Here is a 13,247-nt window from a genome sequence, read left to right on the forward strand (position 1 = left end):
AAGAAATTTTAAATAAATTGGATGATTTTCTCCAAATTGTGTATAATTTCTAGGATTATGCAATATCTACTTCTGAAGGTAATTTACTATTCTGCCGAAACGAAAAAAGTAATCAGCTCCATCACAAGCAACTGCACATGTGCAGTCACAACAGAAGAGGACCAAATGAAAGAAGAAAACAGGAGCAGGAATCATAGAATCAATGAAGTTTGGCAGCCTGAATGAATACAGATCAGTCTCTTTGAGGAAATTCTGTAAATCTTGGAGCACTTCCAAGTCCTAACAGAAATATCTGCTGCCTTTAAAGAAATTAGTTCATGACTTACTCAAGTCTAGGCTTCTACTTCAAAGCTGACATTCTCAGTGACATCTAAAAATCACAGAGATATTCTAGCATTTCCTGTGCATCTTCCACACTCCTCATGTCACTGGGGAGTAAAGTATCAGATTGCTGATCCAAATGGACTAATGTATCTAACACCATGGGTGTAAGAAACTGAAAACATACAAGAACCTGATCATGATACAGTGTCTGGTTAGCAAAACATGAATTTATTTTTAAGCATATATGCAAGATGGTGCTGTTACATGGGTGGGTTCAAATACATGATACCTGCAAAAAACCCAGGCCATGAATGGTGATAGGATCCAAATAAACACTAGGGTTTCCTAATCCTGCCAGCCCACTGAGACAACTCACTTTCACATCGGGGGAAAGGCCGTGTCCACTGTCCCAGGTTAAGGCAGTGTTGAACAGAGTTTCCCACTATCTGGAATCCTGGGTCACAGGAAAGGCTCACTTTTGACCCTGGCTTTAAATCAGCAGAAGAGGCTCGCAGATGTGGTATAGATCCTTGCAAAGATGGGCAATCTGTGGACAAAATATATGCAGACAGTAAGAGGTAGAGCTACGTGCTGAAATGAATAAATGGGTTATGTGATTGTTTGATCCTGTGTAAGTTTATCCAGGAAAAAGCTTTTGAAAATGTTACTCATGCTACATCCCAAATAGGTCCAAAAGGTCATCAAAATATAAAATCAGAAAAGGAATCTATAGAAAAAGAAACAAGGAGGCAGCAGGGATTTTAATACTATACGATTATTCTTACAATAAAAGGCAGGATTTTTTTTCTCTGATTCAGTACCATCTTCACTCTTTTCACATCCCAATTCAGGAAGCAATAAATTTTTGTCAGAGATTTCAATGAACTTTTGTTACAAACCCCTGGAATTTGAAGAATGAAGGACTGCATGTTCTAACTGTCAAATTATCCAAATAATTTATTCAAGTTTAGTAGAGCAAAGGCTGCAAGCTAGCTAGTTGACCCCATAAAAGAGTCTTATAGTATTATTCAGAAAAAAATGGGTTCTAGGAGGTAGAGTTCTAACCAGCACAAAATATACTCTTGTAATCTATCTTCACTCTTCCAACAACTCCTGGCAGGAAGTCTGGCCATGCTAGTACATTTCCTTTTTGCAGGTCTTCTGGACAGGATGTAGCCAGAGATTCTACCTAAGGATTTAAACCAGTTGGTTAGGTGATGTTTAAGGACACTGTAGGAAAAGAATATTAAAAAAAATTCCCTTCATGCATGCATGCAACACTAGAACAGATCCTCAAGGGAGTAATGCTCATCTTTTCCAGCATAAGAGGTTCCTGGCTGAAGTACTTATTATTCTGTTCCTATAATCCATCTAGCTACGGACAGCTTGTGCTGAGTCACTACCTGAAGGACTACTTGACATACAAACAAGGTATTGAACACCGTTCTTGAGACACAATTGCATTTGTTAGCGTAAAAGAAAAACACATCTACGTCACAGAAAGAGACATTAATGAGGATGCAACCTGAAGAGAGCACTTATCTATTTGCAGAAAATGTCAAATAGGAGCCAAAAGGAACCTAATGATCAAGATCTGTATTCTGAAAACTGCCCCACATATAAGGGACTGAAACACAAAAAAGAGCAACTTAATAAGGCAATTAGTTGTTTCCAGAACACAGGTTTTGTGAACTGAATTAACCAGACTCTCTAAAACACTGTAGGCAAGGCCCAGCCAAAGTGGGACATGGACATAACTAATGGAGTATAGAAACAGGAGCTATACAGGGCAGCTAAGTAGAGGAGGAATAAAGGAACTATTAGACCAACAGCAGGTTAGTATCTTGAGAGAAGGTCTGATCCTATGTCTATGATGGAAAAGTTATCTCAGGTGGGTGATTGGCTTCTGTCAAGTTTCCAGTGGATGAAATCAACTACCAAGAATAATGTTCTGCACTGTCTATTCTTGTGAGAAGGAAAGGTACATCATGAACTTTAGAGTGATTTGTTCTCATATTGTCCCTACTCTGAACTCATTGAGGAAGATTGGATTTTTCTAGAATCAGTATATCTGGAGAAGAAACCAACTCTTCTCTCTTTATTCTGAGGCCATTTCTAAGTTCTCATTTCAGTAATCTATGCCAATGGAAACTGCTTAGGCCAAAGGCTGTAAACAAATTGCAAGGAAACTGCATGAAAGCACAAAAAAATTTCCAGTGTGGGAAAAACAAGTTTGGGAAACAGCCCTTTAAAGCCATATGATGGAAAATGGAGGGCCAGAAAGGGCCTCACAGTTCCCTATACACTACTCATATTTCTGTTGCTCTCTATTCAGCAACAAAACTACCAGAGTGATAGTTTACCTGTACAAAATTAATGTGCAAGTGAATAAGCAACTAAAGCATGCAATGAAAAATCTTGAAGACTACATTCTACCTTCCTTTATTCACTAGGCAACATATTCTGTCACCCTGCTTTCCTTTATGTCTGAGAATAGAAAGGTCAGACTTAATGAACTGTTCCAGCTGGCCAAACTAATGATAACAGATTACAATAGCACTTTACTATTCCAAGCTCTGAAATGAATGAGGTAAAAATTGTATAGGAACTATAGGAAGCTTGGCTCAGCGTCCTGTCTGGTGTCACCTCTGTCTTTTCTGGTGAGTAATATGGAATTCATAAATGAATGGCAGGATTTTCTTCCTTGTCCTAACTCTACTGCATCTGAAGCAAGTGGGAATTAAATCACATCTGTCCTTAAAGAGGGGGAACTACTGAGGAAGTTTCAGAAAGTTGCACTTAAAACTCTTCACTGGTATGTCCTGTAAAATCACATGTACTCTTATTAGCTTCAAAACTGCTAGTGAACAAAATCTGGAAGATCTGACTTGGCAATGCAACAGTTGATGAACTTAAAGGCCAAGAACAGTAGCAGGTGGCTGGGTAGTTTTAAACCTATCAGAGAAGCAAAGTAGCAAAAAACCAGAGAAATAAACAGAGGAGATGTCTGGATGATGGAAGCCAAGGTTCTGCTCTAATGTTTTTTCTGTTCATGTTATTATTTCTTATTTGGATCATAGATAGCAAACAGCTATAAACCACCTACTAGTAATACAACTTTAAGAAAAGTCAGGAGAAGAGCAAAACCTTCTAATACAAAGATTTTTCCCCAAAGAAATGCCTATAACTTTAAACATTTTTCTTTGTTGTTCAAGCGTTATCAGTAGTTTAACATTTCTGACCTTCAGGATTGAAAAATTAATGAGCAGGAAGTGATGATAGAGGTCTGTCATCATGTTTGCAGATAATATCAAGCTGGTGATAATATCACCAGTGAGTGTGCTCAAGAGTTGCATCCATAGGCACCTTGACAAGTTGGAGTAAAGGGCCAACCCAGACTTGAATAATTCAACAAGGAAAAATGGGAAGGAAAAATCTGAACAGTATAGGCTGAGGAAAGCCAAGAGCAGGAGCAGCTCTGTGGAAAAGAACTTAGGGACTCTGGCAGGCAGTGAGCTGAGTACTGGCCATCTGTGCACTGTGCAAATAGTGAGGACCCACAGCATCCTTGGCTATGTGAATAGGGATACCATCAGAAAACCAAGGAAGTGATTATTCTTTCTCGGTGCTTATTAGATCACATCTGAAGTATTGCATTCCATTTCAGGTTATTCACAGCAAGAAAGACATTGACAAGTCGGAGCAAGTTCAGGGATGGGATGGAACATTTGCCCTGGGAAGAGAGCTTGGTTCAGCCTAGAGCAGAAACAGCTATAGGGACACCTCTCAGCAGCTCCATGTGTATGGGGAGATGATCAGGTACATAGGCTCAGGCTTGTGCAGCAGCGCACAGTGGAAGACAAAACCAGTAGTCATAAATGGAAGTGGGAGGTCCCAACTAGGCATAGAGAAACAAATTCCATTCTGAGGATAACTGAGCAGTGAAGTTTGACTCCCAGAAAAGTTGCTGGATCACTGTCCTTTCAGACATCTTTCAATCTTTATTAATTTTTAATTCAGTGGAAGTTTGGTGCTGCCAAGCTTTTATTTTAGGTACCTCATTAGGGGTAACTCCCTTTCCTGCCCTTCCAGACTTTCCCTGAAACTACATAGCTCAGATTTTTCAGTGTCTAATGCATTGACAGAAATTCTGATGTGTCCCCTCTGAAGTTTTAACAGCAGAATGAGGAAACAGTGGTGTGTAAAACAAGAACTTATCTTGTTTCATTGAATTTCTCTCTCTTCTAGCAGTACTGTTAATTTTTATGCATGGTTTCCTTCTGGTTTCAAAGCCACATACTACAGAAGAGTTCAATCAGAATAGAAGGTGACTCGGTGTTAATTTTACTGGACTTAGTTTTGCTTAAAGCTATTTTGCTATCTGCACTAAGCTTATTACCCTAAGCCAGAACTTCATCTGGTCTCCACTGACTTCTGTGGGAGTAGAGGTCTACCCAATATGCTAACCTAGAATGCCTTCTCAAATGCTCATCCTGTGTTCAGAGCCCTCTGTTTGAACACTTACCTGCTGTGGAGAAAGTACATGGTCCCAAATGTTAAGCTGGCTGATGGAGCCCACGAAAGATTCAGCTGGATTGAATCCTTCTCCTTTTTGATCTTGCTCTTGACCCAGCACAAGCGCACCACCACCTAAACTCAGAATTTGAAGGGGCTAGGAAATAAAGTCTTACAGGGGGGATCCCATAAAAAGATTAAAAACTAAGCAAAACAAAAATTTTGCTGCCCTATGTTACTAGGATTTTGGAGTGAAGACAAGCCACCTTCAACAAACTCTCAGCAAAACCCCTGGGAGGCCTTATGTTGGACTGAAGTAGGCCAGCATAGCAATTTGGACTGTCAAATACATATGGGAGCAGAAATCACCTATGGCTTCTTCAGGAATGATACTGACTCAAAGAGATCACTTGCAGGCCAGTAGTTGAAGCATAACACACAACAATGTAAAATGCAGTTTTGACCAGGTTTGAGCACAATTTACAATACTAACTTACACTTCCTGCCTTAAACAAAATCTTCCAAAATCATACAGGTCAAATGTGATTCCATATCCTCAGAAGCACACTGAGGGTAGTCAATGCTCTAAGACATAGCACACAGACTAAATTTATTCTCCTTGGCCAGTAACAAGTGAACATGCATTTTCTACATTGTAGGGTATGTGGACAAGGTCAGAAACTAATGGAGACAGCGCATTTCCTAAGGTCTTGTCTCTGGAGAGAGCTCCAATTTAAGTGGGAAGGACAGGGCAAACATATGGATCATGGACTAAAATGCTTCAGTATTGTACCTTTTATTTTAATAAAATAATTTTGAAATTTTATGTAAATTTGGATGGTGGCAGTATGCAAAGACTATCAAAACAAAACCTCTTTGCAGCCAAGTAATACCAGGTTTTTCATAGCTCTTCAATGCTGAAGATACTCCTTTTTATGTCCTCTGATATTACTCTGTAGATGACTATTCACAGGAAGCAATGAAATAGCAAACCCCAACTTGTTAGGAAAAAATACAAACATAACTTCAAAACTGTGACTGAAAAGATCAGGAAGAGGCTTAGTCAAACAACCCTGAGCTCACATATGTAAGGGAAATGCCAGATAAACTTGGTGGTGAGTGAGACACCTACTCTCACAAAGCCATCCCAGAACCAGCTTTGCACAGGTTCCTTTGTGGACTAAACTTTGCTGTTCATAAAACAAGTTACCTACCAATTTACCCTAGAAATGAACATTTTGTCTTCAGTGATGCTGAGTGAGGGGAACTGTCCTCACAAAGTAGAACAGAAAACATGGGCTTTTCAGAAATGCTGAAAATGCGAATATATACTGAAAAAAACCTTAATATTTTCTTGCATATTCTTCGATAAAAACAGAATGAAGGCAACAGATGTGGTGTAATACAAACAGAACATACCAGGGATTTTTGATCCAACGGAGAGCCCACTGCCTCCATCAGACAGTTTTCCATCAATATACACTTTCCATGCCCCATCCGTGCAGGTCCACGTCACCGCAATGTGATGCCAGTTACCATCGTTCACTGAAGGACAGTCTGTTATCTTCTCCTTCCCATTCACATAAAGAACCCAGCTGCATGGAAGGAAGACACAAGCATACTCAGCTGCATGCAGCTACTTTAAAAGCATGGTCTGTCCCCCATGACTCAAATAAATGTTATTTGACTAACAAGACAACTGTGGCTTGAAAGATTATAATATCATTATAAGATCATGATATGTCTCTCCCAGAGGACTTGGAAGTTGGTTATCATATGCAAAGCATGCTGAAATAAGTTTTGTAACAAAATTTATGTAAATTTTTGTAACAAAATATTAAGGCTCAATATTATGGCTGCATAGCAGATTCTTAAATTTTCCTGTTGAGCTTGGAGTCACACTACAAGTCATACTCTGCTTTTGTAAAAGTGCAAGTCATACTCTGCTTTTAGAGTCATACCAGAAGTACTCTGAGTGCTGAGCTCCATTTGCTCCACTCATTGTCTCAATGAGCCATTTAGAAAAGATGTGAATGTAGTACAGAAAAAAATCATGTTTAAATTTACTGCTCTCTTGCCATTACTCTTCTACAGAGCAAAAAGTGATGGAAACAAAGCAAGGAGAAAAACAAAACAAAAAGACAACTCTGTCAACGGAGTTTGGATGCAGATTTTTCTAACCCAAAGCTTGTATTCAAACTTCTGTTCTGCACTTCCTTTATCAATCCAAGACATATGTAAGCTATAGAAAAGCACGACTATGTTTTACCCATTGTAATCAGTCAGAAGAAATGCATTATCACTTCCATTTTCTACTGCATAAGAAATGGGAGTCCCATAGTTTGTGGTGTCAGTGGATTTCATCCAGAATGTACAGGTGATGTCACCAAGAGATGGTAAAACACCATCAAGCATGACATATCCATAGATACCAGAGACTTCAAAATCAAGATTGAAACCAGAGGACTGTTCTGCAACAAAGACAAAGAGTTTTCAGAATAATATTCACACAAACATGGAAATAGAATCCAATGAAAACTAAGCAAATGCAGTAAAGTGGAATGCAGCCCTGCTACAAAAATCATTCACTAAATTGAATAGAGGTAAAAATAACTTTTGTCAGTCTAACATCACCCTGCATACAGAGTTTTCCACAGCTAGAATACAGTGTTTGAAGAAAAATATCTGGAAAAGACGCTGATTATCTAGCAATGAACAGGAACCTTTCTTCTCTGTCCTCTATCACTGAAATGACATATCCATCTACCATCTACCATCTACCTGCTGATTACATTTAATCAAACTTTGAAGAAAAACCCTAAAACAGCTCAAGATTTTTTCCTGTTCTGGACTTATGGGAATACACTGCCCTGGTGTGGGACAGTACTTCTGTGCTGCTGTTCAAAGCACAGTGACATGCTTTGCTAGGATGCTACATGTAATGTTATCAAGTGGAGCTCTCCTGAAAGGTGGGTGTTAAAGTCTGACATAGGATGGCAGGTGTAAATGTCCTGCATGTCTTCTACTGCCTTTGTGAAATCAACATGGATTCCATTTAAAGATTCACCAGCTACTTTATAAGTTTTGGGGAGAGGGATTTGAGCCTTGTGGTTCAAATGTCTCCAGTATTCCCCAGGAACCTGTGCTATGGGCGTGACCCATGCCATCAGCCCATAACAAACTTGATAGCCTTTTGCCTGTAGGGAACTTGATGCCTTTAGGACTTCTGAAGCTAGGACTACCCCTTACTAATCTCTAATCCTATGATGCAAAGCCCTACACAAAATACAAGAAACAGAAAGACCTAGTTATCAAACGTACACAGAGAAAATACGAAAAAAAAAATTCAACAGACCTACTGGGTTTTAAAAAAATAGAACCATGCCTTAGAAAAGAGAAATGACACAGACACATGCTGCTACTTCTCTGCAATTACACTTGTTAATGCGGCAGTCACACAGACTTCACTCATCCTCTCACAGCCCCATCTCCCTAGCTACTTTCTGGGGAAGCTTTATGAAATCACCCCAGCCAGTGCAAATCTTGCAGAGAGACTTAGTCAAGACACCTTTTTCTTATACTTAGTCCTATGTACCTGTTTCACACCTGCTGCCTGTAAAGCCAGGGGGACATTTACAAACGTATGAGTTCAAGGCATCCACACAGGTGGCTTGGTTTAAGCAGGGACTGGAGTCACAGTCATTGATGTTCACTTCACAGTTTACTCCTGTATACCCTGTCACACACAGACACCTATGGAGGAACAGAAGCACATTTCAAAGGTGACAGCCATCATAACAGAATTCTGGCTATGAGGCCAGATCTGCTAATGGGAACGCTATATACTGAAAAAAATCAACAGATGGTATACTACAGAATTAATGGAGTTTTATTTTGGTCATTCCTCTTATGCATGCTTGTATTCTGTTAGCTGCATAATACCACTTCTAGATAGGGACAATACAATATTTAAACAGCCTGCATTTCCTTGTATGAAATTGTGAGACATAACAATTGAACGTCCATGAATAAAACACACCTGTTACATACACAGAATTAACGATGAGAATTACTCAACTTTTCAGACACTCATCTTTATATACTGGGGAAACCAAGCCAGTATAAAGACACCAAAACCTCTAATACTTGGAACACCAAGGTGCTTGAAAGACATCACAATTTCTGGGGCTTTTGGGAAGGAAAGACTTACTAAACACAGATGTTAACAGCTGGCCCATCTACCTATACAGTGATCTAGGATATGACACTTCTACTGGCATTCGTAGCTTCTGATCTGAGTTCAGATACCCTAAATCATAAAATTTAGTAGCTGGAAGTTTCTACTGGGGTTTGTGTTTTAACCTCTATAGGCTCAATATGTACAGCTATCGCCATCTTATCCCAGCTATAGAAATGTAGTATTACCAGGTACATAGTTGGTCATCATCTATTATGAGTGAAAAATCAGTGGAAAGCAAGATAAGCCCCTGAAATTTGGACGTCTTTTGGAAGACCGGTGTTAAAACCATGCAGTCCTACCAAGCTTACATTTCAAATTGCATATTTTCTTTGTTGTTTTCCTTGGAATTTTTTAAGAGTCAAGACACTAGGATATATTTTCTTGTCTTTCAAGATCTCCTTTACCGTTCATAAAGGTCCACTTATTTTTGGATCAGGCTGCCAAAATATGTTTGCTGAAATCTAAGAAGGCTGAGGCACCTCAGCATGTCTGACTTTCTACATTATATGGCATCAGTCATTTGTTTTTCACCTGAAGCTGTTGATACCATCTCTGCAGGTAGCTCCATTTCTGCAGGGTCTGCTGAGACACTCATCAATATTTTTTTCACACAAGAGACCAGTAAAACCTGGGAGACATTTGCAGGAGAAACTTCCAACTCGATCTTCACAAACAGCCCTATTAAGACATGGGTTTGAAAGGCATTCATTCATCTCCCTTTCACAGTGATTACCTGAGGGGAAAAAAAAAGAAACAAAGTATCAGTTCTAGATTGAATTAACCTAAGAATAGAAGAATATTAACCAATCTCTATTTTTTAAAGGTGTAGCTGATCTTCTGAGAAAAAGCAAACATCAGTGTAGCCATGCAGGTTTGGAATTAACTCCATGAACAGAGGTTAAATAAACACAGAAAAATTATGGGAACCATCTTAACAGAAATAGCATGTAGCAAACTGTAAAATTTAAACATGACTAATTTGGGGTGAACCAGGAAATCACCTGAGAAACTACTTTGAGCAACTAATGAAAAGCTACTATAAAAGACATTTGGCTGAAACCCTAGCTCTAAGAAGAGCTGTGAAAGCCAGGAACACATGATTCTGTGATTTATGGTATGAAAGAGGCACTATGCCCCAAGCACTGAAACGGCATGTGATTTTATAGTAGCACAACATGATAATCAACATATATGTGTATTTTTTACAGAAACCTGTGAAAGCAGAGTATGCGACTGGGGAGTAGCTTTAATATAGGACATTTTATCTACTGTTAAAATATTTTTATTTTTAAGTAAAATTAGAAACAACGATTTTAACCCATTAGATTGTCTTTATTTTTTCCTTAACATCACAAAGCAAGTTCATGGCAAAATTAGTAATTGAAGGTCTAGCACTTAGTAAGTCCTTCTGAAGTCACATTTACACTACTACTTACACATTTGCACTACACTACTACTACACACTAATCTGAGAGATTAGATAGACCTTAGGAACATCCATAGCTTGCATTCATATCAACATGTAATATAGTATATATATTGCTATATAGAAGTGAGATGGAAATATTTTGGGTAGTGTAGGAAGACATATTTTTTGGTCAGAAAGAGTAAAGGCTAGCTTGAAGAGAACAAGGTGTACCTGTGAACCCTTTAGCACATGTGCAGCTGTAACCATTCTTTCCATCAACACAGTGGGCTCCATTCAAACATGGACTGGAACTACATTCATTTATGTCTTCCTCACACAAGAGACCTTTGAAAAGCAAGGATTACAAGGCATGATAAAGTCACAGACTGTATGCTGCAGGGACTGGATGTGCACAACAGAACAAGACCATGCTGTACATGAGCAAGACAAGAGGTTACCAAGAGTGGGTGACAAAATTATGTGATTGACTGCACTACTGCAACAGCTACAGAGGTCACCTGTGTATTTTAGATGCTGGGATCAAGATGCAAAGTCCATTGTGTATCTTTATAATGTTTAAAAAACCCATCCAGCTAATGCTGCTGTTGATAAATGTATAGTCATAAACATGAACAGTGTTTATTAGGAGACCATATCTAATCGAAAACACAAAGCTTTTTCTCTGATTACACAAAATTATCTCCTCAGTAATTTATTTCTATGTTTAGAAATCAGGTGTTGTTTTGGTCAGCTACTCAATTGTGTTAGTTTCCCTGCAGATTTCAATACCTTCAATGTGCATGCAGGTGACAGTTAAAAACACTGAGAAAAAATACAAGCAAAAGCCCAATCACTTATTCAAAGGGCTGCAGTAAGGCAACAGCATAAATGCTGTTTCTGTTGGGGCAGTCAGTCTCACAATCATTTTCCCTGTTAGTATTTGCTAATTCCCTAAACTTTATTCCTTTTTTCAGACCAGAAATGTCACAAAAGAGAAGGATACATGCCCACACCCTGTCCTTGGATGCTTGTCCATTCATTTCAAAAACTCACATATAGTAGAACTCTACTCTACTCTACTCTACTCTACTCTACTCTACTCTACTCTACTCTACTCTACTCTACTCATAGATCATATTATTTTCCTGTTATAACTGGATATGGAATTACACAGCACTTGTACTTTGTGTTATTTACTTGGCACAGAAACCAATCCTGTCTGAAGAAAATCTATGAAGTGAAACAAATTACCTGAATAGCCTGGTTGACAGTGGCAAACAAAGGTTCCAATGCCATCTTTGCATATTCCATTGTTTTGACAAGGAGATGATTTACACTCATCAACTTGTGTTTCACATTTCAAGCCTAGAATGCAAAATAAAGGACTGAGAATAGGAAGAAAAAGTTCAAAATTGTTCAGAAAAATGGATGCCATGACTACATAATGTAGGAAAACATGATTAATTGCCTACAGTAGCAGACATTCAGGTTTATTATCTTTTCATTAGATCATGCTTTAACACAGACCTGAGACAAATGTTGTTAGAAAGGTGTGATGTACATTGGGCAACAGAATGATCAGCTTCAGGGAGTGGCAATCAAAAGCAACTTCTTGATAACAGCTGAATTATAAGACATCTCTTTGATTTAAAGCAACTGGGTAGCTAACACTGAAGACAAGTACAGGTGAAATTCCATATAGGTGGAATTAGCTGACAAGACTGAAAATTTCTAGCTTTTGTTAATCATAAATATTGCCAAGTAATAGGATTTTCACATCCACAAATTTTATTAAAAGAAATCCCATTCAAAATCTTTTCTGTGAAACACAATTCAGCAAGGACCTGAAGAAGTATCTATTTTCTTACATACTCTATATATGTGATGAATATTTCAATTAGTTAGGCTATACTGAAACGCTTTACTCCTTTATACTTCCTTATTTTAAGGGCATTATGAAGCGCTAGCTACTTCACCTGCTTCCCAGTTTTTTTACCTGTATATCCAAGTGGGCATATGCAAATATATCCACTTCCCAATTGCTTGCATGTCCCATTATTGTGGCATGGTTCCAGAAAACACTCATGAAAGACCTGCCAAAGGCACAAATGATACACTTACAGCAAAGATGGCACAAAATACTCTAGTTTTAAACTGTATACCCCATTAGCCACTTCAGAAAGATGGGATAAAATAGTCACTAGCATTAGCTTCTAGTTCCTCCTCTGTCTTCTCAGCATGCTAACCATTTGTGGTTTTTTCCTACTGAAAAATACCACAAATTTGAATATTATTTTAAATTACCTTTTACTTAGCAGTATCTCCTCAAAACTGTCTGAGCTATGATTCACAGTTTATATTAAGCTATATTTACATGCAAGTTCTCCACTTTGCATCCCTCTACATCAACTAATCAATTCCTGTTACTGGCCATCAGGTAACCCAGCAGGGAACTTCACCATGTGGTATTATTTCTCCTATTCTTGCAAAATTAATTAATCCAAACCCTTGAGTAAATGGTCAGCTAAAACCACAGGAGATCATTTGTCACCTGTACCTGTGTAACATTATGGCTCAGGACAAATTTGTCATGAGTCAGCTTTGCTCCTGTTTACACAATATCCCAAATTCCAATTCAATCAAAGCAGTCTTGTCAGGAGTTGCAGACTGGGGGTGAAGGGTGGGGGTAAGAAGTCAGCCCCAGCAAACATTGTCACTAGACCATCTTCTCACAATGACTTGCCTGTATTTCAGACAAGG

General features: G+C 38.6%; 1 protein-coding gene across 1 annotated transcript in view; it reads right to left on the reverse strand.

Moving 5' to 3' along the window:
* SVEP1 (sushi, von Willebrand factor type A, EGF and pentraxin domain containing 1) overlaps window positions 1-13,247 on the reverse strand; it is a 122,752-nt gene that overhangs the window by 44,233 nt on the left and 65,272 nt on the right. The window contains exons 21-30 of the mRNA XM_062513220.1: window positions 12,484-12,580; window positions 11,739-11,852; window positions 10,719-10,832; window positions 9,611-9,812; window positions 8,435-8,592; window positions 7,109-7,310; window positions 6,259-6,434; window positions 4,850-4,974; window positions 1,390-1,513; window positions 701-871 (exon numbers count right to left, since the gene is read on the reverse strand). Coding sequence (XP_062369204.1) covers window positions 701-871; window positions 1,390-1,513; window positions 4,850-4,974; window positions 6,259-6,434; window positions 7,109-7,310; window positions 8,435-8,592; window positions 9,611-9,812; window positions 10,719-10,832; window positions 11,739-11,852; window positions 12,484-12,580 — 1,483 coding nt within the window. The remainder of the gene's footprint in view (window positions 1-700; window positions 872-1,389; window positions 1,514-4,849; window positions 4,975-6,258; window positions 6,435-7,108; window positions 7,311-8,434; window positions 8,593-9,610; window positions 9,813-10,718; window positions 10,833-11,738; window positions 11,853-12,483; window positions 12,581-13,247) is intronic.

The sequence above is a fragment of the Cinclus cinclus genome, chromosome Z (genome assembly GCF_963662255.1).
Source record: "Cinclus cinclus chromosome Z, bCinCin1.1, whole genome shotgun sequence".
Classification (NCBI taxonomy): Eukaryota; Metazoa; Chordata; class Aves; order Passeriformes; family Cinclidae; genus Cinclus; species Cinclus cinclus.